General features: G+C 36.0%; 1 protein-coding gene across 6 annotated transcripts in view; it reads left to right on the top strand.

The window, feature by feature from the left end:
- PIK3C2G (phosphatidylinositol-4-phosphate 3-kinase catalytic subunit type 2 gamma) overlaps positions 1 to 27,393 on the top strand; it is a 644,646-nt gene that overhangs the window by 189,433 nt on the left and 427,820 nt on the right. For 3 of the 6 annotated variants that reach the window (XM_070788624.1, XM_070788625.1, XM_070788623.1), the window contains exons 2-4: positions 10,638 to 11,399; positions 15,677 to 15,759; positions 20,728 to 20,885. In XM_070788624.1, the coding sequence (XP_070644725.1) occupies positions 10,719 to 11,399; positions 15,677 to 15,759; positions 20,728 to 20,885 (922 nt within the window). In that variant the 5' untranslated portion in view covers positions 10,638 to 10,718. Of the gene's footprint in view, positions 1 to 10,637; positions 11,400 to 15,663; positions 15,760 to 20,727; positions 20,886 to 22,724; positions 27,368 to 27,393 lie in introns of those variants that run through there. The other 3 variants (XM_070788626.1, XM_070788627.1, XM_070788628.1) reach the window with 3 other exon arrangements.

The raw sequence follows: 27,393 nt of genomic DNA, 5'->3' as shown, positions 1-27,393 counted from the left end.
GACTATTCTGTACCTTTTCTTTTTAGATTCATTTATTAAATATTGGTTTCCCCCCACAATGGGATTCCATTCTCAGATTCATTTATAGCTATTTTAGTCTGCAACTGCTCCTTAGACAAGGCTCATGGGTCCAGCTACAAAATTTATCTCCTGAATTGAAGATTATATATGCAAATACTTATTCAGCATCTTCACTTAGATTTGTACAAGTCCTCAAGTTCCATATGGCCAATAAATCTGGGTACCCATTCCTTTTTTAAAATGTATGATATTACCAACTACATAAACTAAATATTTAGCTTAATGTACTATTATAAATAAATTGAACAACCTTCTGACTACCCTATATGTCAAGAAATAAGCATTTTTTGCCACCCCAAAAACCTCTCCAACCCCTCTTACAGTACCCTTCTTTCCCCAAGAAAAACAGCTCTTCTGATGTCACATCTGTACTTTTCTACATAGTTTCATCATTGAAATGTGTATCCCTAAAGTTTATGGCTTTGTTTTACAGTCTCTATTCCTTTGGAGGGGTGCAGGAATGGGTTTTTACAGTCTTTTTAAATTGATGTATTTCATCTCTGTTTTTTGTCTTCTAATTTATTTGCAGAAGAATCTAGCTTAATTTTCTATATCAATTTCCATCCTGATTTAGTTCTATCCTGTACCCTTGTCCATGGTCACTGGATCTAGAAGCATACGTAGATCGATTAAGATTAGATTTTGTTGGCAAGACTTCATGGTAGTTTTGAACTCTTAAAGAGAGCACAAAATGCTAGCTACTCCTCTTTTTGTGACATTAGCAGCCACCAATGCTAGATGCCTAGATTTTATAATTCATGACTTACTGTAAAATATTGATAACCTGGCTTCATCATTCTTTCTTCACTTATCTTTTGCAGTACTTGTACAAAGAGAAACTTTGCCTCATTTATTACTTAGATCACTTCATATTATTCATAACATTTTTTATTATTTCAAATCCTTTCATATTATTACTTAGATCATTTCATATAAAAAAGGACAAAACATGTTTTATTGTGTAGTTTATTAGTCCTGTGTTGTACAAAGGCAATCAATTCGTTGTAGGTATGAATGTGTATCATTATGAATTCGTGCATCTAACATGTTTGATATGTTTTCATCCATTTCAGTTTAATATACTTTTTGAACAATGTAAGCCTTTTCAAGTTGGCTCTCAACTTCAATTGGTGCATCCTTATATTCTGTGACAACCTCCTTATTAAAACTAGAATAATAGGATTTTCTAGGCTCATGTTTGGAGAAGGCGATGGCAACCCACTCCAGTACTCTTGCCTGGAAAATCCCATGGATGGAGGAGCCTGGTAGGCTCTAGTCCATGGGGTCGCTAAGAGTTGGACACGACTGAAGTGACCTAGCAGCAGCAACAGCAGGCTCATGTTACATTACATGCCGTTTTCTCAAAGACAGGTGGTACTTCAAGTAGCTTTGTTTCTTTTCATAGAAAGTGGTATTTTTATATCACAGCCTGGATGGTAGAGATGCTCGCTGCTGTTAGGATGGGCTTTATTTCTAGACTTTTCCAATGAAGAAAACTATAGATAAATAAATGTGATTTCTTTTGAAAAAAAAATCTGATGAGTTCATTCTGATGCTTTCAGTTATAATTCTATACTTCTGAGAATACTGGTTGTTTTACCAAGCATTACACACAAAGTATTATAAGGATAATAATTCTAACACAGTCACCATGTGGTTAATAAAAACTCTTCCAAAAACGTGTACATGTTCTCTTCATTTTCCCTACCTTTTACTAAAGTTGAATTCTATCTACATTTTCAGTGCAGCCATACTAAACTGCCTCCTATATCCCTCATCTATCTGAGTTCTTCAAGATACTATGTGCATATTTAATGCTCATCAGTAGTCTCAACGTTGATGTATCTCCATCTTTTTGATTAATCTGAAGTTTATTCTTCAGTAGCTTATAAATAAAAAGTCCATAAAAACAATACTCCCTAAGCTCTCATGTGACCATGACAGTTAGAGGAATTTTAATTTGGAAATCAGTTAAGTGAAGACATATTTTTGGTTCCCAATTTCTTTCCTTGTATCTCTTAAACAGAAGAGTCAATTATCCACTTGGCACAGGTGTTCCTGCCATAAAACCTGATGACAATTCTCTTTCCATTTATGTTACAAGACTATGTTAGTCTTTCTCATGCTCTACAACACTCTGTTCCAACAGAGTATCTTTTCACATCTTCATTTTTCTTCCATCTTTCATCTTTCTTTTGTATTTCATAGTTTCTTTTATCCCCTCTTTTCTATTCTTATTTTTCTTTCTTCCTATTTTTCTTCTTGACTTTTTAAAAATAATAGTCTCTGTCTGGAAAACCAAGGACCTCCTCTTCCTTTTGCCAAACCTGTCTGGAAAACTGCTCCTTTTTTTCTCTTAGTTTAGGAATCATCTCTTCCTGAAACCTTTCTCAATCCACTTTGATAAATTGCAACTGTCTTTTCCTAATGTTGTTACTTAAAATTTAAAGTAAAGTATTTCTCTGGAAACCAAGTAAATTATTGACAGAACCCTCTAATTTACTCATTCATTACTAATAGAACACTCAAGGTTGTTGTTTAGTCACTCAGTTGTGTCTGACTCTTTTGCAACCCCATGGATTATAGCCCTGCAGGCTCCTCTGCTCATGGGACTTCCTAGGTAAGAATAACTGGAGTGAGTTGCCATTTCCTTCTCCAGAGGATCTTCCTGACCCAGGGATCAAACCCGTGCCTCTTGTATTGGCCAAACATTCAATAACAGAGACTTAAATAAGGGATGGGGATCTACCTATTAGTTGCAAAAGCAGGCAAAGAAAACAGCAGCCACTACTGCTTAAATCACATAAAATTTCTTAGTCCTAATTTTTTCAGAATAGATTTGTCTAATAGGCGAAACACTGCTAGTTCTTCCCAAATACCACTAGGCTGTATTTATGGAGCCCCTTCAGTTCAGTTCAGTGACTGAGTGTCGTATTTCAAGGGTTAACCGGATTGGGTCTGAAGATTTCCTCCCTTCAGGGTTGGTGTCATATTCCCTGACTCTTTCTGTCCTGCCCTGAAACAGGCTTCATTCCCACTAGGTAATTTCCCCCAAAGCTGTTACTCAGAGCTGGAGGCTGACTTTCCATTGTCATGTTTATTCTTAAGACACACTCAGAGGAATTGAATGAATTACTGCTTCAACTGCTTTATCATGTTTGAGGCTAAAACCTTAACAATACTTAGGAATTGAAGTATTCTTGAAACCAGTGCTCAGTGACCTGAACAAAACATACCCAATATATAAACCTTAAATATATCCTTTATGAATTTTACTTCTGCACTTTCTAAAGCAAAATAATCTTAATGATGTTCTATATGAAATTTCACAAAACAAAATGAAGACTTTGTCTATTAAAGCCATTCTCATACATCTGTATTATAAATTTATGTCTGTGAAACACTTGAGGGCAAGAGCTGTGCTTTATCTTTTTTATATTCCCAGTGCTTTGCACAGTACTTGACACAATGTATTTTAAAACACATACTGAATAAATAAATGTGCAAATGAGTAAATAGAGGTGTGAATAAATGAATTGATATTTTCAAGTCAATATCCCTTAAAAATAAGCATAAGTGACAGCTTCAAATTTTCCACATAAAAGTGCTTGAGGCAGTCTAATAGGAAGTGTCTTCTATAGGATTATACATTAATAAGAAAATATCAATTATTCACATAAAAAGGCACCTGATAGAGACTCCTTGGAAATTAATGTTTTTCCTAAGTATCTCCTGTCTGTGCTTACATGAAAATAATCAGAGCTCGTGAAAACAGTATGTTCACCTTACCACTCAATTACAAATTGGAAATGGAAAAAGTAAGGTAATGCAAATTTTATACATAATATGCTTTAATTATATATATCATTAAATTATATACAAATAGTTAGAGTCTTCTCTGTATTTATTCAGAAAATTGAGCTGAGAAAGATCATATTTATGTCTATCTAAAATAGTGTCTGTATGACATAAAAAATTGGCTCATAAGATGGAGAGATGGGAATTTCAGACCATGCAGCCAACTTAGACTTTTCTCAGAACCCAGGTTTGCTGCTACAGATAATGTGGACTTGCCCTCCACCTTGCTGAAATACAGATGGCTTAGCTTGGTTATGCTTTGACATGCCTTATGCTGGCACAATCTTTATCTCCCAAGACATGAATACGTATTTTAAAAACTGCTAAATTTTCAACACGTTACAACTTGCTATCTGAAACAAAAATCATGTTCCTTCAATGTCATAATTTACTCCCTCCACCCTCTTCTCATCTTGTCCCTGCAGATATAGTGATTCAGTAATGCAGCCAGAACTTTTTGGATCAAAAACAGACAATTTTCAGAAAGGTTCTTTGTTCTTTTGTAAAATAAACATCTTTTTGTTCCCATTCTGAACACTGGGGCTATTTGGATGATATTTGCATCTTAGGAGATTTACAGAGTGGAAGCTGCTCGTAGGGGCTGCCCTTTCTCTGAGAGGTACCCAGGTTTTGTCTTTACTTGTTCTTTGAGGGCAATTGAGTATTTAGTCTTCAATAAAAACAGATCTCTTGAAAGTCAAACTGAATAGGAAGTTATAAGCTATTGAAGAATACAAATTTGTCATTATTAACACTTTTGAACTTCCCTGTTTGAATTTAGCTGGACTTACCAACAAAGACTGGGGAAACGTTTTTGTGTGGTCTGCTATCCTTCTTCAAGTCCCTGATTTTCCAATCCATTCATTAATCACATTCCAGTTTTCATGTTGTATCGATTTTCTGTTGCCAGTGTAACAAATGATCACAAACTTAAGTGACTTAAAACCACACAAATTATCATACAATGTTATAGGTAGGAAATACAATGCAAGTGTCACCGTGCAAAAATCAAGGTGTTATAAGGGATGTGCTCCCTTCTGGAGGCATCTGGGGGAAATCCATTCCCTTCCCTTCTAGCTTCTAGAGGCTGCTCACATTGCTTGGCTCATGGACCCCTTACTATATCTTCAAAGCCAATAAAATCAGGTTTAGTCCTTCCTGAGTATCACTCTGACCTCTTCTTCCTTTAAGTATCCTTGTGATTGTATGTGTGTGTGTGTGAGGGTGTGTGTGTGTGCGCACACTCAGTCCCTCAGTCATGTCTGACTCTTTGCAACCCCATGGACTGTAGCCCACCAGGCTTCTCTATCCATGGGATTTCCCAGGCAAGAATACGGGAGTGGGTTTCCATTTCCTCCTCCAGGGGATCTTCCCAATCCACGGATTGAACCTGGGTATCCTGCATTGGCAGGCAGATTCCTTACCACTGTGCCAAGTGGTAAGCCCTCTTGTGATTGTACTGATCCTATTCAGGTAATTTCCTAATTTAAGGTCAGATGATTAGGAAACTTAACTACATTTAGAGCCTTGATTCTTCTTCATCGTGTAACCTAACATATTCACATGTTCCAGGGATTAAGATATGGAAATGCTGGAGGAGGGGGGCATTATTTTACCTACCACAGAGTTTTTTCCTATAATTCGACAGAGTGTTATTTAAATCAGGAACCAACAGCCATGTCATCCCTATTATGACATATTTGATGCCATGTAGTATATATATATAATAGGGCTTCCCAGGTGGCGCAGTGGTAAAGAATCCACCTGCTAACATGGACATGCGGGTTTGATCCCTGGGTTAGAAAGATCCCCTGGAATAGGAAATGGCAATCCACTCCAGTATTGTTTCCTCGAAAATCCCATGGACAGAGGAGTCTGGCAGGCTACAGTCCATGGGGTTGCAATGAATTGGACACGACTGAGCAATTGAGCATGCATGCTAGCACATAGTATGTATAATTCTCAAAGTCAAGGTATATGACTTTTAGTTATTTTATGCATTACTTCCTAATGCAGACTGCATACATTTACCAGGTGGCACTCAATCACATTTTTATTTATTTTTAAACTAAGATATAGTCTATCTTCTGGACTGTCATGGTAAAGAGGAGACATAAAATTATTAGGAATTTCTTAAAATCACCAAATTTAATATTATAAAAGTGGATCTGGATGTAGTTTCTGTTTTATTACCTTTTCAATACGAATAAGTATTTATCATTCTCCTTTATCTCACTATAATGAGATTTTTTTCAAAGAGGGCCTCTCACTCATTTCAAGTTTCAGTGCTGTGAGAAATGGATGGAAAATATTATTATTAATAAAAATGTTTACATTTCCAACTCTTTTCAGCAAAGATAGTTTGAATTAAGTTAATGCTGTCTTTCAGTGCCTAAATTCCAGCATGCTCCAGATGTTACATTAGTATGGAATTATCACTCACTTGCTTCTTTTTAATTCCCATTTAAAACAAATCTATGAACACAAACTCTTAGACATTGGGTAAGTTGATTCACCTTTCTGTGCCTCAGTTTTCGAATTTGTTAAATGGCAGTAATAATATCACAGGTTGAGAGGATATGTTAATTCATATAAACAAAGCAGTCTATTGAGTACTGCACCAGAGTGGGTGCTCAAAAGATGTTCAGAATCATTATTATTAATAACACCCAGGTGGTACAGCTTACCTGAATCTTTAATTTCAGCATTATACCACTGATATTTCATTTAAAGACTTCCCCTGTGGCTCTAGAAAAAAATTTAAAATAATTAAAAAACACTCAGTTCATTTGAAATACCCCAAAATTTAAAAAGTCAACATGATATAGCCATATTTACCACATTTAAGCTAAGACAAGACACAGCAGGCTAGACTATGGAAGACTAGAACAGGATATTAACTACGGTTGTCAGAGGAAAGTCACACTTGCTGGAAAATTCTGACTTCCATGACAGAGACAGAAGAGAGTGTATCAGTTCAGTTCAGTTCACTCAGTTGTGTCCGACTCTTTGCAACCCATGGATTGCAGCATGCCAGATCTCCCTGTCCATTGCCAACTCCTGGAGTTTACCCAAATTCACGTCCATTGAGTCAGTGATGCCATCCAACCATCTCATCCTCTGTCATCCCCTTCTCCTCCCACGTTCAAACTTTCCCAGCATCAGGGTCTTTTCAAATTAGTTAGTTCTTCCCATCAGGTGGCCAAAGTATCGGAGTTTCAGCTTCAGCATCAATCCTTCCAATGAATATTCAGGACTGATTTCTCTTACGATGGACTGGTTGGATCTCCTTGGCAATCCAAGGGGCTCTCAAAAGTCTTCAGCACCACAGTTCAAAAGCATCAATTCTTTGGCGCTCAGCTTTCTTTATAGTCTACCTCTCACATACATACATGACTACTGGAAAAATGATAACTTTGACTAGATGGATCTTGTTGGCAAAGTTATTTCTCTGCTTTTCAATATGCTGCCTAGGTTGGTCATGACTTTTCTTCCAAGGAGTAAGTGTCTTTTAATTTCATGGCTGCAATCACCATCTGCAGTGATTTTGGAGCCCCCAAAATAAAGTCTGCCACTGTTTCCAGTTTCTCCATCTATTTGCCATGAAGTTATGGGACCAGATGCCATGATCATAGTTTTCTGCATGTTGGGTTTTAAGCCAACTTTTTCACTCTCCTCTTTCACCTTCATCAAGAGGCTCTTTAGTTCTTCATTTTCTGCCATAAGGGTGGTGTCATCTGCATATCTGAGGTTATTGATATTTCTCCCAGCAATCTTGATTCTAGCTTGTGCTTCATCCAGCCCAGTGTTTCTCATGATGTACTCTGCATAGAAGTTAAATAAGCAGGGTGACAATATATAGCCTTGACGTACTCCTTTTCCTATTTGGAACCAGTCTGTTGTTCCATGTCCAGTTCTAACTGTTGCTTCCTGACCTGCATAAAGATTTCTCAGCAGGCAGGTCAGGTGGTCTGTTATTCCCATCTCTTTCAGAATTTTCCACAGTTTGTTGTGATCCACAAAGTAAAAACTTTGGCATAGTCAATAAAGTAGAAGTAAATATTTTTCTGGAACTCTCTTGCTTTTTCAATGATCCAATGGATGTTGGCAATTTGATCTCTGGTTCCTCTACCTTTTCTAAATCCAGCCTGAACATCTGGAAGTTCACAGTGCATGTACTGTTGAAGCCTGGCTTAGAGAAATTTGGGCATTACTTTACTAGAGTGTGAAATCAGTGCAATTGTGCAGTAGTTTGAGCATTCTTTGGCATTGCCTTTCTTTGGGATTGGAACGGAAACTGACCTTTTCTAGTCCTGTGGCCACTGTTGAGTTTTCCAAATTTGCAGGCCTATTGAGTGCAGCACTTTCACAGCATCATCTTTTAGGATTTGAAATAGCTCAACTGGAATTCCATCTCCTCCACTAGCTTTGTTTGTAGTATGCTTCCTAAGGCCCACTTAACTTCACATTCCAGGATGTCCTGCTCTAGGTGAATGATCACACCATTGTGATTATCTGGGTCATGAAGATCTTTTTTGTATAGTTCTTCCTTGTATTCTTGCTACCTCTTCTTAATATCTTCTGTTTTTGTTAGTGTATAATTTGCTTTAATAAAACATACCTTTCACTACTACTGTGGAAATGAAAAAAATGGCAATTTCTGCAAAAGGGATTACGGCTAGATAATGTATCTATGTGACCCATCAATTTGAATAGTTTGGAATAAATTTTATAGATTAATTTTCTATTTCACATATCCTTCTATACACATTTTATTTATATCTTCTGAAGTTCCATTTTATTTATATCTCCTGAAAATCTTTCTTGAATCAGCACAATTTCTTGACTGAAACATAATAAATCTAACTCGTTTATGTCTCAGGTGGTTGTGGGTTTCAAGTAGACCCTTCGTGCCAATATAATAAAAATTATTTGCCATTGCAAAACACATTGATAGAAAATGGTATTTGATAGGTAATGACTATTATAATCACCTTTTAAAATGTTTTTTTCCTTAACACACATATAATTGTTAAGGCAATTAATAAATCCATGTTGTTGTTGTTGTTTAGTCACTCAGTCAGTCGTGTCCAACCCTTTGCGACCCCCATGGACTGTAGCCTGTCCAGCTCTGCTGTCCATGGGACCTTCCAGGCAAGAACACTGGAGTGGATTGCCACCTCCTCCTCCAAATAGATCCACAAAATGACAGAAATACTTTTCAGTGTCACTTTTTTATAATTCAACTATAATTTTTCCAACATTTAAATCATTCGATCAATAAATGCAAATGAGCAACTACTCTGAGTGAAGCAAAGCACTAAGTACTGAGTTATAAGTGAAAAGACTAACATGGCCTAATGATTTAGTGGGAAAGAAAAATGTTACATATATAACATTTATACATGTTACCCTGAGACAGTAGGAAACCACTGTTATGTACAAAGGTGATATATGGTTAGTCTCTTAAATATAACAGTATAACATAAAAATTGGATTACAAGACTCAAGAATGAATTGTAGAAAATGTGGAAGCAGTTTCAGAGAACTGCAACATTGCAGATGAGAGGATTAGAAAACTTTAGAGTAGGATTGTGACAGTGGTAGACAAAAAAGGAAGCCAGATCCCCTACAGGAACTGGTGATTTACTGGAGGTAGAAGAATGAAGGTGTGGGAAGACTCAAAGATAAAACCCTGGTTTCTGGTCTAAGAAACTGAGTGAATTGTCGGGCCATTTTCTGTCACAGAAGACTGGAATAAAAGCAGGCTTTTGGGTGAATTTTGATTTAGGCTTTGGACTTTCTCTTAGAGGTTAAAAAAAAATTCCAAGTGGAGACAATAATAAGAATGGTCCTGTGTTAGGGTTATTGATATGTAGATGGTAATTTAAGCCATAGGAGGTATGAAGTAATTTACATGCAGAGAATGATTGAGAAGAAAAGCTTTGACAAGGGGTCCAGTAGCTAATGAACAATACGGCAGGGGATTCTTGAGGAAGAGCTAATACAGAACTCAGAGAGTACAGTGTCACAGAGAGTCAATGTAGGACATGACAAGAAAATTTTAAATAAGTGTAGTGAACAAAAGGGTTGAAATATTGCAGAGAGATAAGTTAAAATAGAAATTGATAAACATCAGTTGAATTTTCTCATCAGTAAACTTAATGAAAGTTGCTTTGGAGAAGTTTGCAATTATTTAAAGAAGTTTTGGGGAGGATATGAAAGGGTCTACCCAACCTACAAGATGACTGCTTATGGAGGGCAGAAAAAAGTTAAGACTGTATCTAGGAATGGAATAATCATGAAGAGACTGTTAAGTTACTTTAGCATACTAGCATGCTATAGATGATTAAATATAGAAGGAGATAATGTTGCCATGGGCCAGTGGATTTTCAGTAGAAAAGGAGTCCGTCCAAAGGGGAATACTGGCTTTCGTTCATGAAACCACCGTCATGACTGAAGTGGACTTAGTTTTCTACTACAGGAGTTTCATGCGTGTCTCTGAAGTCAATACTTCCCCTTGGACTTTAATTATGTGAGCCCTGATGGATTTTTATATAACTCATGGGTTTATCTCATTTGCTATGGGGAAACTTTTAAACAATTGTCTGTATTTATTCAACATGTTTTTTTTCTTGAAAGCTCTTTTATTTCTAATTAATCACATTTTTTTTAATTTCCTTTTATCATTTGTCTAGGAAAATTCCTATCATCTTTTATAATATCATTGAAGAGATATTTGGAGCTGAGTCAACCCTCTCAGTTACATAAAATAAAGAATGGCATATTACTGGAAAACAGATCTAAATTCCAGTGAATCACATGAAAAGCAGCAGGAGCACCAAGAATTCCCCTCCTTGAATCAACCTCTTTTTCCTAGCCTAGTCAGTCTAGGTTTTGACAATGTAGTAGAGGAGATCAGTAACAAAATCCCACTCTGTCAGAGAGAAATTGAAGAAAATGCCTTCTTTGTGCCCAGTGCACCACACTGGGACTCAAGAACACATTTATTAGATGAAATACACCAAACGTCCTTGAATGAATTCACTTCTAAAAGCTCAGAACTCTCCTGTCACCAAGTTAGGGAAACACCAGTAATTGGTTTTAGTAGGCATTCTGTGCTACCAAATCCTCAAAACATCAATAAAGGAAGCTCTTGGGGAAATCCCATAGGAAAATACCACGGTGCTGATGATTACGGATTCAATATTTTGCCTCTATCATCTACCAGTCTGGATAAAAATAATTCACAGAGTCAACTGGAAAATGAAAATCATAACTACCATATAGGATTTGAAAGCAGCGTTCTTCCTATATACCCATTCTTGTCAACTAACTTGATGCCAAAAGAAGAAAACAAAAGCAGGAGAAATATGAACATTGTAGAGTCTTCTCTGACGCTCTTTCAAGGTTCTTCTCTACCCAGGACATGGGAAAGTACACGCCCAAAGAACACTGAGGTATGTACCATATTTGTAAACCTAAAAATACGAATTTGAAAGAATCAATCAATAATGTGCTGGGTGGATTTGGTAACAAGAGTAACTAATCTTCAGTAGGGGAATGTATTACTATTACTTTTGAAAAAATGCTTATTATTCACAAATTCCATTTTTGTGAATTAATGATTTTTTCTAAAGAAAGAGCTTTTATAATATTTTTAAAGTTCTTGTTTCATCAAAATTAAATAGTGTAGTATAATATTTACATTTTATTAAATAAAAAATATCATAGTTGGGGGTTTATATGATTGTATTTTTCATTCTTATTGTGTTATTATGCACACATAGAAACACAAATGCATTTCATTACATTTATATTTTGAGTTACATTACCATGAATTAAAACATCATATTATTGGTAGGAAAAATGGCCCTTTACTCAGAGGCTTCTAAATTACCCTGTTGGCAGGCACCATCTATTGGGAACATTTCAAGAGTAGGAAATTAAGTAATCATTATGCAATTCATCCTGATGGGTTCATTAGTAGTTTTCCAATCATTTTAGTAACCACAAAGCCTCTTGCATAATATTTGAACACTTCTCTGCTATACTGAATCTAGAAACAAGGGAAACAAGAAGTAAACAATAAAAAGAAGAAACATTATTCCAGTTGTAATTTACAGGGTTAGACAAAAGGATTCTTCATTTATTTGACAACTATTTATCATTATTATTAAGTTATATATGATATACTAGGCATAACAAAGAAGAAAAATCCATGATACCTGAATTTAGGAATAGCATATTGTTCAAATTTACATGCAAATGAATAATGGCAACACAGTAAAATAACACAGAGGATGAGTTCATTAGAGAAGACACGACTGTGTCTGAGGCACTTGCAGAAGAAATAACACCTCAAGGGATTTGAATTAAAAGTGGATGAATTTTAGGAACCTCTATTTCTGATCATGATGGTGTAACAAGTACTAAACTTTCTCTTACCACTGAAAACAACTATCAAATTAGACAAAATACATGAAACTACTGCCTTCAAGACTGAAGAATCAGTCGAGACAGTGATCCTTGAGAGAAGAGAAACACCCAAGCGTTGTTATGGTCATTCTGGTTTCTGCAGGGCTTTTTCCTGGTACTAGGTAGGCTGCTGCTAGTGGAGCCTAATCTGAGCTGCAGTACCTAAAGAAGGCTGAGTGCCAAAGAACTGATGTTTTCAAACTGTGGTGTTGGTGAAGACTCTTGAGAGTCCCTTGGACAGCAAGAGATCGAATCAGTCAATCATAAAGGAATCCATGCTGAATATTCACTGGAAGAACTGACGCTGAAGCTGAAGCTCCAATACTTTGGCCACCTCATGCAGAGAGCCAACTCATGGGAAAAGATCCTGATGCTGGGAAAGACTGAGGGCAGGAGGAGAAGGGGATGACAGAGGGTGAGATGGTTGGATGGTATCATGGACTCAGCGGACATGAGTTTAAGCAAACTCCAGAAGATAGGACAGAGAAGCCTGCAGTCCATGCGGTCACAAAGAGCTGGACACAACTGAGCGACTGAATGACAACAGCCTCACTAAACTGAGGAGGCAGAGACGCAGTTCTAGGCTGCAAAGGAAGCTGTGATTTGCAGAGCAGACCATAGAAGAAGCTACGCAATGGATGGGATTTATACTGCAGATTGTTGGCCAAGAGATCATATTCACCACACACAAATAGAAGTTACGCAGGCCACAAGTTCTGATCCTGCAAGAGAAGACTGAGCAGAGCACTTCCGGTATTTGATTGAGATCACACAAAACTATCTCTTAAGAGCAAAAGTCGTGCTCTATAATAAATGCTCTACATACCATTTAGATGTGGCCTCACAAAAAATAAAATCAAGGCAGACAAGACCAAAGGGATCTTAACTGCCTGCCAGAGAAAAACTGTAGTTTGTAGAAACAATTCCTACTGTGCCATCTACAATATCCAATATTTAATAACAAATGCAAAAGATGTGTAAAGAATAGGGAATTCTGAACCATAATCAAGAAAATAACTCAGTGAATAGATTCTGAGATAGAACAGATGTTGGAATTAACAGACAGTGACTCGAGGAAGTTATTAAAAGGATGTTCAAGTAGAAGAAGTAATTGTGAACATAATGAATAGACAAATGAGCAATCTCAGGAGGAAACAAGAAACTATGAAAAAACAAAGACTAATGGGAAATTTAGTAATAAAAGTATACCTGCAAATAAAAAGTCAGTGGGTATGATTAAAAACATAAAGGATGATAGAGGAAAAAAACAATACTTGAAAGAAAAATAATAGAAATTATCCAAACTGAAAAAGAGAAAATAAAAGAACTTTATAAAAGTGAGCAGGACTAAGAAACTTATGAGACAAACAGTTTAACACATGGATAATTTGGAAAGCTAACAGAGAGGAAAGATGGAAAAATTCATTTTAAGAAATAATGCCCTGAATTTTATCAAACTGGGTACAAAATATTAAATTACAGATAAAAGAAAATCAATATATCTCAAACTATAAATGCAAAGACAACCATATGTAGACAAATTTACTAAGACATATGAAGACCAAATTTGAAAAGATCATAAAAGGCAGCAGAGAGGTGGAAAAAATATTTCATGCAATGAAACATTTTGAAGTAAAGCATTATCTTTTCAGAAACAATGAAAGCCAAATGACAATGGAATGGCATTTTTAAAGTTTTATTTAAAAAAGAAAAGAAAAGAATTCATACTTCTGTACTCATTGAGTACATGCTTGAAATTTTAAATGAAATAAAAATATTATCATATAAACAAATGTAGAGAAAACTTAATTCACATACACACAAAAAACACCAAAGTGCTTTATATGCAAAGAAAATTATACCAGATGGAATCTAGAAAAGAACAGAACAAATGGTAAATATGTTAGTAAATAGGAAAAACTACATTAATCTTATTTTTTTTAAAGACAGCTGTATAAAGCAAAAAAATAGAATTTCATTATGAGGATTACTGTATATGTAAATAAAAAGTAAAAGACAACAAGAGCATAAAAGATGAAGGGGGTAAATGTTATTTGCTCTTTAAAGTTCTTACATTTTAAATGCAGTAGTACAGTATTAACTCTAAGTAAACTGCGAAATATTTAGGATGCATATTGTAATTTCAAAGCTAGTAAAACCACTACAAGAACAGTAAAAAAAAAAAAAAAAAGAAAAACTAAAAATCCAACAGAGGAATTAAATGAAACAGGAGAAAAATCAAATAGACTGAAAAAGTCAGGGAAGGAGAAACAGAAGAACAAAACAAACTAGAAGAAACGAATAGAAGTATGTGTGAACATGGCACTCTTAAACCCAACCACATCCAGAAATATACTAAATCCACTCCAAACTAGATAAGAAAGACAAGTACTATTTACAAGAGCCAAATTTGAAAAGCATAGGTACAGATAGTTTGAAAGTAAAAAAATAAAAATATTTAACCTTCAGCCAGCAAAACAAAGCTTTGTGTTGTTACAAATATCAGAAAAAGTACAGTTCAAGGCAAGATATTACTAGAGAAAGAAAAGGGTCATTTCATAATAATAAAAGGATCAATCAGGAAGACATAATAAATTTCAATGCATATGTACCTAGTGACAGCTTCAAAATACATAAAGCAAAGATTTTTCTTTTAAAGTTAACCTACCCTCTGACTGAGTCATTTATGCACTTATTCACAAGAAGTGAAACACATGTCCAAAAAACACTTGCATATGAAAATTAATATTTTTCTTTACAATACTCCCAAACTACAAACAACACACCTGTCCATCAAAAAGAAAATGGGTAAACAAACTGTGGAATAGTAATGAAAAAGACTACTAATAGGAAATAAAAAAGATAAACTATTGATAATGTATGACAGCATAAATTTTAAAATATGTATGATTTAAATGAAAGAAGACAGAAACACAAGAGCATATACACTTAATCTATGGTGACAGAAATGTGAATTAACAGTTACCAAATACATGTTGAGACTGATAGAAGGAGATATGGGGGAACTTTCTAAAGTGATAGAAATGTATATTTTGATTGGATAATAATATTCACAGTTGCATATATTCCTCAAAGTTCAAATATATTCCAGATTTATGTATTTTTCCATTTGTATTTTTTCAGTAAAGTTTTAAAAATAAAATTAAAAGCAGAATGGCTTTTTAAAACAAAATAAAAATTTTAGAATTGTATTTACCTTTTCTCCACACAAAACTATTTTAACAGTTTTTATTTTAAGCTGACAGGTTGTTCCATTCAGCTGGTTGAAGTAGCTCAAGGCAGTAATATGAGTTTGGCATCCTTTTGCAACAAAGTAAAAAAGTGAGTGCTGCTATTTCATTCAACTTTGACATTTCTAGAACATGCATGAATTTGTCTATTTTAACATCCCTGAATTGACTAATCTTGCATATAGAATGTTAAAGCTCTATAATTTTTAACATAGTTAAATGGATAAATTTATTACACAGTAGTTCATTAATCAACTTCTGGTATTGTTTCGTTGTTTACAGTAAAATTAAAATTTCCCCTGAAAATCTGCTAAAGATGAATATTTTATAACTTTGGGCTTGCTCATGCTGTTTGCTAATAGCTTGGTTTGTGGTAAATTAACTTCTCATTTAACTAGCACATAAGTGACTGACTTCTGTGGCTCTGTCCCAAACTAGCATGAATTTATCCTTCTATATATATCCTATATATATATACTATATATCCAATAGTATATCCTAAATGGAATATACTATTTAGAACAATGAGAATACCTTCTGCTTAATAACTCAATCTTACCCTGAATGGGCTGCCAGAATACTGAACAAATGCATGGGTGTTTGTCCACTGAAAAACAAATTTGATTACTAGAGGAGATTACCAAGAAATCACAGATCCCCTTTTTGCTAACCTAAATAAAGAACTCATAAAGGTAGATGCCTCCTTTTTAAAGACCAATCTTTCATTAATCAATGAAAATTTATATAATGCCATTTCTTCTTTTGCTCAGATTTCTGAAATTTTTGAAAAATTAGTGCACTTTCATTTTAATTACCTTGATTTTTATATTTTTGGCTGTTTTAAGTGTAATAAATATACGCATAAGTAAACATATTTATCAACTATAGCTGCTGCCTGCTGAATGATCATTTGGATTTAAAGATTTGAACCATTTATTTAATCATTATCTTAAAAAGCTACCTGAATGCCTGGTAACTAGTTCATGCATGAGAGAGATTCAAACGAAGAACAAGCAAGAAAACTGAAAAGCAAGGTCAAGTTAAAAAACCTTGTTGCCATATTGAAAGAACCAAAGGGCACACACATACAAAAAAAAAAAAAAAAAAAGTATTTCAAATCCATGAACCCATATTCAATCTTTAATTAATTTCTTGCTCCAGTTCACAGAAGAAAATTTTAAATGGCACTTTGGGTTCCTAAATTAGGATCTTTAAAGATATCAATATTGATTCTTTCAAGAATAAGCTACCCACTGTAACAACCTGACAAGCAGTGCCAGGAACTTGACACTTTAATAAAATTTAAGACGTGATAATTTCTACTCTCGAAGCATGAGAAATAGCTCTCTTCATATCACAAGGTAATACTTGGTATAGCTCCATCAAAAAACACTTATTAGTCTCTCTCATAACTTTTTTTCCCCAAGAGAATTTAGTATGTATTCTTTGGTGAAATCTTCTTAATAGTGACATAAATATATTTTATGGGATGGTTTTTCAGTAGCTCATGGTACATTTTTAAACTCTTAGATGGAATTTTTCTCAAGAGTTTCTTTCAAAGTAACCATGAGTACTAAAAAAAGACAACCAAACAATAATAAATATTAAAGTAGTAAAAAAGAAGACAAAGGTTACGTTTACACATTTACTTTTTTTGTTTTCAATAATTTTTGTTGGCATGTACTCATATAAAATGAATTTATATATGCATAATTATTTTGTACACAAACTGTTCACTCAACAATTTTTTTTGAGGACCTACTATGTGCTGGTGTCCAAATACTTCCAAAAATATTTAGATATCCAAATATCCAAAGCTCTTTCATTCAAAAACAGACCAAATCGAATTTGAAAGACAAATTTCTTAAGACAGTCTCCAGACTTTCTGGAAAGCCCTAGTAGAATGGATTTATATATCCAATTTCATTTGTGTTTTTTCCTAGTATTTAAATAACCATACCTAAAAATGCTGTTAACATTCCTGTTACATATCCTTCAAGAGGCTCCCTAATTTATGGAATTTGGTTTCCTGTTATGACATACTTTTAAGCCATATATCTCAAGAAATATAGTTTTATGATACAATAAAATATCATTGTGAGACAGAAGACAGATGGGTCCCAAGCTATGCAGCCAGAGGTTGTCCCCTGTAGACATATACTCCAGGATAAGAGTAAGAGAGGAGTTGAGCCCTACCCAGTTAAGAGATAAAAGACCCCATATTCCTCATTCTCAATGTCAAAGAGATCTCCCCAATTACACATGTGCAGGAAGGCTCCCTGAAGGTCAAAAAGGAAGGCGGTGCCAGGGCATAGCAGGTGATGTCAATATCCAATAGCACATTTGCTAGAATCCATCTTGGCTAAGAGATGTGCCTGGACCCAAGGAAGGACCCTGAGATAAACCAAATACAGACTCAGAACCAGGGAAAGCAAGATGAATGGCCAAAGGAAACTCAGAAGAAATATCCCATAAAAGGGATTCAAACTCTTGTGAGGGCATGACTTTCTCTTAGCCCATCCATGTGCCTATCCACATGTGCTCTTTTCCTCCTAATAAACACTTTACTTGTTTCACTACTTTCCATCTCTATTCAAAAATTCACTTTTACACATCTGATGGGCCAGGGCCTTGTCACTGGCCACTGGTCACTGGTCACTGGGGGTCTAGTGGTTAGGATTCAGCACTCTCACTGCCATGGCCTGACTTCAATCTCTGGCTGGGAACTGAAACCGTGCTTTAAGCTGCTGCAGCAAAGGCCGTCAGAGAGCAACAGTCAAAGTCGCTCAGTTATATCCAACTCTTTGCAACCCTATGTAGTGTAGCCTGCCAGGCTCCTCTGTCCATGGAATTCTCTAGGCATATTGGAGTGGACAGCTGTTTCCTTCTCCAGGGAATTTTCCACCCTGGGGATCAAACCCATTTCTCCTGCAATGCAGGCGAATTCTTTACTGTCTGAGTCACCAGAGCAATAGTACACAAAAAAAGTTTTGGGCCCACAGTAGATGCTCAGTGAAGGTTTAGAAAAGAAAGAGTCATGAATTTACATTTTAAATTTAATTCTCTAAAATGGCAGAAGGTTAAATCATGCATGTATGCATTGAGTAGTATCTTATCATATGGTTGAATGCTAGATCATCAAACTCCTCAATTCAGAAATGGAGTAAAAACCTTTGATGGAGGGTAAAAGAAGGAAGAGTGGCCTATATGTTTATCCTAAGTAGCGGTTCTTGAACTGTAGTAGTATTGACTTATTTGGGAAACTGCTGGGAGAAAAACATGGGGGTGGGGGTGGGAATCCTCCACTTACCTACCGAGTCAAAAACTTTGGGGATGGAATCCAGAAAACAAGGTGATCCTTATGCATGCCAGGCCCATTGGATGAATGTACTTTTCCACTTGTGAGGTCCCTTAAGGAAGGGATGTTTTGGTAGAGTTTAAGGGTACAGAGATGGAGCTACCTCAGTGAGCCTATACTACTTTAATGCTGCATAAATTGTTAGGATGAATGTCAAGAATGTAATATATCTGATATATTACACAGAATGCATAATTTTTCATTCAGGAAAAGTACTAGAAAGTTTAGGGTTCTGCAAAATTAACAAAAAAGTAAAAATAATCCAAGATTTCATAGTCATCATCAAAAGCATTTTAAATAGCTAGTTACAAATTTTACGTTATACTCTACATGTAGGCATAAAAATATAGCTCTACAGGGATTCAGCTATAATGATATATAATGATAATTAAGATATATTACATGCATATATTGCTTTACATTCTACAAAAGTCTTTTATATGCCTTTTCTCACATAAAACTTTAAAGTAGATATAAATATTCTCATTTGTGCAAACAAAGAAACTGGTCAAATAACTTGCCTCTGACCATAAAACTACTGAATAAGAGAATCAGGGTTCAAACTCAAGGCTCCTGGCTCCAAGGAGAAACTATTTTGCAATTCTCTGACTCTGACACAGCAAGTAATTGTGCAGAATGTACAAATGACTTCTGAGCTCAATTATTTATGTAAAATCCAAATATTTGTGTAAAATCCAAATTTTAAAGAAAATGAGCGCCCAAGAATTGTACTTACCGATTTGACACAAACAAGAGAATTTAACCATCAATAAATGAATAAATAATAAATGAGTGACTTCTGGCTTGAGAAAGGCACGAGTTCAAGCTTCAAAGGAAATGTCCATGAAGCAATAGTCACTGTTCAGGGTGAATTTTCATATTTTATGAGTGACAATGTATTCCTTTTTCATCACCAAAATGGGTTTATTTGGGAGAAGCAAAAAATTACAATTTGGGACATGTAATTACAGAAAACCACAGGCAAGTCCAAGTAAAGCAAAGGCGAGGAAAACTTTCATAAAGGAGAAGGGAAGTTGGGAGGGGCTGTTACAAAAGTCCATCAGAGGCAAACTTGTGACAGGCAAGGAAAATCTTTTCTCTTGGAAATCTGGCAAATGGTATTATCCCCCATGGGATTGTCAGGCATTAGCCATCAGGCAGGTCTAATGAAATTTCTTTCTATGCTGTCACAAAATTCCAAGTCTGCTTGGCTGGCTGTGTAGTTGTGCACTGGCAAAAAGTTTTCCATTCAATAAAGCATTTAGAAGAATTTGCGGAACCCCTTTCATGTTCATGGACTGTGTTGGGTGATGATGGGATACAAAAATGAATTATCATAGTGTGTGTGTGTGTGTGTGTGTGTGTGTGTGTGTGTGTCTGATGGGATACAAAAAGGAATGCAATATAGTGTGTGTGTGCATTTGTGGGAGAGAAGGCAGCAATAGCAACTATTCCTCTCCTGTTTTTGCTGGACAATATATTCCTAATTGCTTTAAATGAGATGCTCCAGAGAAAACTTAAAGACCAGACATTTACAGTTGTTTTTGGTTTAACTGTAATCTTTACTAAGCTAGCCTAGCTAACAGCACTGTACCACAAATCAGCTGCTGCCTACTTTCCTATATTAAATCTTCTATTGCAAACCCTTCAAGAAGTTTCTTGAAATTTTGTCCTAAGTACTTTTTCACATATATTTTTCAGAATAAGAGAAACATATCATGCCGCTGACATGGATTCCAATTCTGGGAAGATTTGGAGCACGACTACAGCATTTCCATATAAGCTCTTTTCTAATACTAAGTGTAATATAAATATTTTTACTGATAACTCAACAAAAGGACTTCATTTTATCCCATGTGGTAAGCAATCTTGCAAATAAGTATAAAAATCTACCTAAAGCTCGTATGAGCTGCCTAGCCTTGAGCCCACAGTCTGAAGTCATTAAGAGAAGCAGTATTAGCTAGTATTTTGCCCTGAAGTGAAGTAACAGGAAAACAGCTGGAAATCTTTTAACATTTTTTTAGCTATTGTTTCAAAGAACTCTCTCCATAGCTCACCCCAGGACACCTTGTTTTCCTGCTATGAAATAGCAAGTATAGCAAGTTTTTAACATATTAAAAATAAAAGCTAAATTTCAGAAAGATTCTAGAGAAAGGCTACATGTAAGTGGAAATGGCTGTTCTTATCCTTTAGAAACAACTGTTTTATTCAAAAGTAAATAAACTGGGAGATTGAATAGACATTGATACACAGCCTGTATCTTCAGAGTAATAGTCCTGTCAGTCCAGCATAGTTAACAGATATACTGAATCAGTCTCTGCAGATGGATCCCAGGTATCTATCTTATCAAACTCACCGGATGATTCTTATTCCCTAAAGTTTTAGAATTTCTTTAAGTTGTTTAATATTTATTTCACTGTTACAGTCAACCTTTTTGCAAAACAATTTTGTTCTTCAAACAACCTTTGTTTTACTGTTTCTACCTATCAACTGCTGTTCCTTGACAAATTGTTGTTGTTCAGTTGCTAAGTCATGTCTGACTCTTTGCAACCCCATGGATGGCAACACATCAGGCTTCCCTGTCCTTCACTATCTCCTGGAGTTTGCTCAAACTCATATCCATTGAATCAGTGATGCCATCCAACCATCTCCTCCTCTGTTGTCCCCTTCTCCTCCTGTCTTCAATCTTTCCCAGCATCAGGGTCTTTTTGGCTCTTCACATCAGATGGCCAAAGTTACTGGAGTTTCAGCTTCAGCATCAGTCCTTCCAATGAATACTCAAGGTTGATTTCAATTTTTTCATTGAAGTAGAAGTGTTAGTCACTCAGTCATGTCCGAATCTTTGTAACCCCATGGACTGTAGTTTCATTATGATTACTAGATTTTTTTGTTGTTGTTGTTGTTTTTTCTTTCTTACTCTAGCTAAGGCTCCAAGTTAGTACAGATGACTGCAAACATAACGATATTATGTAGGAATATTAGGATTATCTGGTTTGAAACTAACAGAAACCAACTCCTGCTGATATAAGTTAAATAATTTTTTTTAAGGATTACAGGTATTTCTTTAGCATTTAGGAGTAGGAATTCAGAAAACATTTGGGAAGAAAAATCTGATGTACAAGCAGTCCAAAATCCCTGTATGTCTCTCACCTTATCTCCTCTCTGTAAAACTGTTTCTTATGTTTCTCTTACTTTCTGCTGACTCATTTCCCTTACTTTTCTGAAACACATGGAAAGCCAGGCTCAAGCTTAAAAGTTATTTGGCCAGCTACCTTAAGAAAGTTCAATCTCTAAAGAAAGTTCAATCTGTTGGATCTGTTACCAAACTCAGGTTTGGCTGCTCACGGCTAAAAACCAATAATCAGGAGGAATTATTGAAGGTGCTTTAATCAGAAAAGCCGGCAATCTGTGGAGAAGATGGACTCATGCCCCAAGGCCACTCCAAAGATTCTGCTCAGCCCTGACAGTTTTTGAAGGGAAACAAGTGGGGGAAGAATCTCAGTGAATCGTGGAGGCAGAAGGCTGGGTTCTGCATTGTTCTCTGTTCTGTGCAGGTTGACTGACTCTCTCTTCAAATGTTATCTTCCCTGTGGGACATGTCTGCAGGATCGCTAAGGGGCGGGGGCGGGGGGGGGGGGGTGTTGCTCTAGAGAACTAATCAATCTTTAACTACTTAATTAGGTTCTTTCAAAGTTACAGGGGAACAGAAATGGGCAAAGAGAAAAGGGGCAAAAGAGCTGCTTTCAGATCCACTTCCCAGTTTCTGAAAGCAGGGTTCTGATTGGACCACCAAGGTCAATGCGGTATTGCACCTTGATCCAATCAGAATGATATCTGAGTAATGTTGACTTCAGTGGCCGGAGAAGAAGAAAGAATTATGAACTAGGGAGACCACTCCTGATCTTCCAGTTTATAATATTTAATTTCCAATATTGGATTTGGCAAACCAGAGGCCATTTTTGACTTTTACAAGAAGTTTCAGTAAAGTGATTAGGTCACTGTGTTAAGTGTTAGAAATGTACAGTGGTAAAGAGGATGTCTGTGGCCTCAAAGATACTAAGAGCGTTTATAAGAAGGAGGAGCAGGAAGGGATGAATTAGGAGAAGGAGGAAAAAGTAGAGAGGGAGACAAGACACATTTATGAAAATATACAGAGTAGTGTATGCTACTCTTAGGAGAAAAACTTTTCCTCTGCCCATTTAAATTTGAAGTGGGATTAGGACTGTGACATAATTGACAATAAACAGATTAACAAGGCAAAAGACAAGGTTTCTTTACACAGTCATGCAGGGGTTATTCATTAATGAATGACCTGCTGAAACTCAGAGGTATACATTTATATAACAGCATAATATAAAAATGTGTGCAGGGGGAGGTATTTAAAGCTTAAGCTAGAAAAAACAATAATTATATATCTTTTTAAGCTAGTGGATGGGCAGTCTGTCTCCTTCCTGGAATTTGCAGGAAGCTCTCTCAGAAGGAAATTAATAGCACCTGTATTATGAGACTTGGCTTTATTCAGATAAGAAAAGTACAGATAAGATTTCAAATGTTTTCATTTTAAACTAATTTTTACGCCAAAACTGTGATCCCTTTACTACTTTATATTAGTGCTTTACCAATAATATAGATAGAGGATGAGATGGCTGGATGGCATCACCGACTTGATGGACATGAGTTTGGGTGAACTCCAGGAGTTGGTGATGGACAGGGAGGCCTGATGTACTGCAGTTCATGGGGTTGCAAAGAGTCGGACACGACTGAGCAACTGAACTGAACTGAACTGAATAATATAGATGTACTCTAAAGAATAAAAATCTGAAGAGCATTTCAAGAATGACCAGTAAAAAACAGAAGCTGTAACGAAATCTAGACAGAAAGAGGAGGAGACAGTGAGAGATTCTCATCCAAAGAGAATTCTGTTTCCCCCAGAGTGAGAAAATAGAATCCTTCTGGAGGAGCAGGTATTTTGAACAAGATCGTCTCTGCTTCTACAATCTTCAGCTATCAATTCAGTGAAGAAGATACCCTGTCTTTTTTTCCAACTCCAAAGTTATTCTAAAGCCAGTGTCTTTACTTTCTAAATTTAAATGACGCATAGTTGGAACTGTATTAGGAAGTCAGTTGTGACCTGTAAAGTGGTAGAAGCCAGTTTGCAAAGATTAAAGAGTAATTGAGAACTATTGGCAGCAGTTATGTACTCTGTAAAGAAATTTGGCAGTAATGAGAAGGTATAAATTAAATAAATAAATAAGATACTATCCTTAAGGGAATATAATGGAAGAAGAGTGATTTTATTGGAATATTAAATAGAAAAAGATTATTTTAAAGAAAAGACAAAAGCATCCTTAGAGTGGGGAATATTACATAAGAGAAGGGCTTTAAATTGATGATACTAGAAACCAGTGATGGAAGAATCATATGTGAAGAAGTTAGATTTAATAAAAAGCAGTGATACTCCAGCTCACTGGAAAAGACCCTGATGCTGAAAAGATTGAGTATAGAAGAAGAAGGGGATGACAGAGGATGAGATGGTTGGATGGCATCATCGACTCAATAGACATGAGTCTGAGCAAACTCCAGGAGATAGTGAAGGACGGGGAAGCCTGGTGTGCTGCAGTCCATGGGGTCGCAAAAATTGGACATGACTTAACACTAAGCAAAACAACAGTGATACTTTTACATCAAAAGAGATGTAAAGGGATTGAGAAGGACGCATAAAAACTAGATTTAAGCTGCAAAGTAGCATAATTTAAAAGTCACAAGTGGGTCTTCACCTTTTCAATATGGTAGGCAATATGGACAACAGATTGAGAAGGGTTGTATGAAGTTGGCAATTATGAGAAACTGGGAAAAGGATCATATTAGCTGCCAAATTGAAGATACAGGTATAAAATCTCCTTAAAGTAAACCATGGTACTTGTTGGCTTACAATATGGATGAAAAGTTTAACTTACAGACACTTAACTATTTGGCTTCAAGGAGAAAAATGGTAATTTCAGATACAGACATGCTGAATTTGAAGTGATAATGAGACATCCAAAGAGTAACATGAGTAGTAGAAGACCTGACACCAAAGCACAGAAGAGGAGTAACAGTTAGAAATTAGCTTATGGAGTCGTTCATGTAAACTGCAACAACTGACTGTAGTGAAATAATGAATTCATACATACTATGAAATAGCATAGGCCATACAGTCCTGGAAATGGGAAAGTCAAATTAATTAAAATAAACTGGAGTCTTCGGAAATATTTCCCTGCCATTTTACATTGGCATTGCTCTCCCCTTCTTTTCAAAGCCTTTCCAGTCTTGATTTTGCTTGTGGCTATATTTTCCTCTAGCTTCAATTCATAATATTTCAGTCAATATTACCAAGCAGTAGCACATATAAGATACTCTCTCCTATGTCTGGGCATTTCTATAATCTCTAATTCCTTGATGATCGCTACTGTTTGTTTCTCTAAACATTTTATTGATAAAAGCTTGATCTCCTATAAAATACACTTTTAAATCCAGCATTATATACTTCCTTTTTTTCTTCATGGAAATTTCAATAATACCATTTATACTATGTTTTGTTAGCCAGTCTGTGACAAAAACCTTTCCCAATAGTTTGGCCATAAAAGAAGTCACATCAATGTAAACACCTAATTATAAGCAAAACTCAACTTCAGTTCAGTTCAGTTCAGTCACTTAGTCGTGTCTGACTCTTTGCGACCCCATGAATCACAGCACGCCAGGCCTCCCTGTCCATCACCAACTCCCGGAGTTCACTCAGACTCACGTCCATCGAGTCAGTGATGCCATCCAGCCATCTCATCCTCTGTTGTCCCCTTCTCCTCCTGTCACCAATCCCTCCCAGCATCAGAGTCTTTTCCAATGAGTCAACTCTTCCCATCAGGTGGCCAAAGTACTGGAGTTTCAGCTTTAGCATCATTCCTTCCAAAGAACACCCAAGACCAATTTCCTTTAGAAAGGACTGGTTGGATCTCCTTGCAGTCCAAGGGACTCTCAAGAGTCTTCTCCAACACCACAGCTCAAAAGCATTAATTCTTTAGCGCTCAGCTCTCTTCACAGTCCAACTCTCACATCCATACATGACCACTGGAAAAAACATAGCCTTGACTAGATGGACCTTTGTTGGCAAAGTAATGTCTCTGCTTTTCAATATGCTATCTAGGTTGGTCATAACTTTCCTTCCAAGGAGTAGGCGTCTTTTAATTTCATGGCTGCAATCACCATCTGCAGTGATTTTGGAGCCCAAAAAAATAAAGTCTGACACTGCTTCCACTGTTTCCCCATCTATTTGCCATGAAGTGATGGGACCAGATGCCATGATCTTCGTTTTCTGAATGTTGAGCTTTAAGCCAAATTTTTCACTCTCCTCTTTTACTTTCATCAAGAGGCTTTTTAGTTCCTCTTCACTTTCTGCCATAAGGGTGATGTCATCTGCGTATCTGAGGTTATTGATATTTCTCCTGGCAATCTTGATTCCAGCTTGTGCTTCTTCCAGCCCAGCGTTTCTCATAATGTACTCTTCATATAAGTTAAATAAGCAGGGTAACAATATACAGCCTTGAGTAAGTGCAATTGAGGATTTGCAGTATGCTGTTCAAATCTTCAATAAGGATCATCAATACAATCTGTTGTACCTACTTTCATTCAAGATCACATTGAAAGCATTTTTGCCTATGTGTGCTTGGTCCCCTCAGTCATGTCCAACTCTCTGCGGGCCCATGGATTGTAGCCCAACAGGTTCCTCTGTCCCTAATTGCTAACTATTATTATATATGATAATAAATGAATCCCTCTTTATCATCTATAAATAGAAAATATTTCATAAGCAAACATAATTAAATGGTATATGTGTGTCACTATGGGGGGGATATTGTAGAATGTGAATATGAGACGGCAAAGGGTTTTTACCCTATAATATGCTGACACTTTTGAGTTCTAGGGAAGGTGAAGAAAAAGAGTGCATGTCCTTCAAGGTTATTATAATGCTGTCCAAGACAGAATCTGGGGTGATTCTATACCAGAAAGGAAGAACGATAAGGTGTGAACACTCAGAATTATTAAGAGCACCAGCTTTAGAAGCTGCCATATTCGGGTTAGACTCCTGGCTTGCCACCTAGCATTCACTCTGTAATCTCTTTGGCATCTCTCAAATCTCTAAGGATAACCACAGCAGAACATTTTTTTTTTTTTTATGCAGAAGCTACCATTACCAAAGTTTTCAGAATGAGAAATGAAATACCTAGCTCTGTTAGATTATATGAAGACAGTGATCAAAGAAAATGCAAAGAATACTTTAAAAAAATCTCCAAATATAATCAGATCAGTAAGTGTAACGTATCTCATTTTAAT

Source organism: Bos indicus, chromosome 5 (assembly GCF_029378745.1).
Source record: "Bos indicus isolate NIAB-ARS_2022 breed Sahiwal x Tharparkar chromosome 5, NIAB-ARS_B.indTharparkar_mat_pri_1.0, whole genome shotgun sequence".
Taxonomy (NCBI): domain Eukaryota; kingdom Metazoa; phylum Chordata; class Mammalia; order Artiodactyla; family Bovidae; genus Bos; species Bos indicus.
This window is presented reverse-complemented; position numbering and strand designations above follow the sequence as displayed.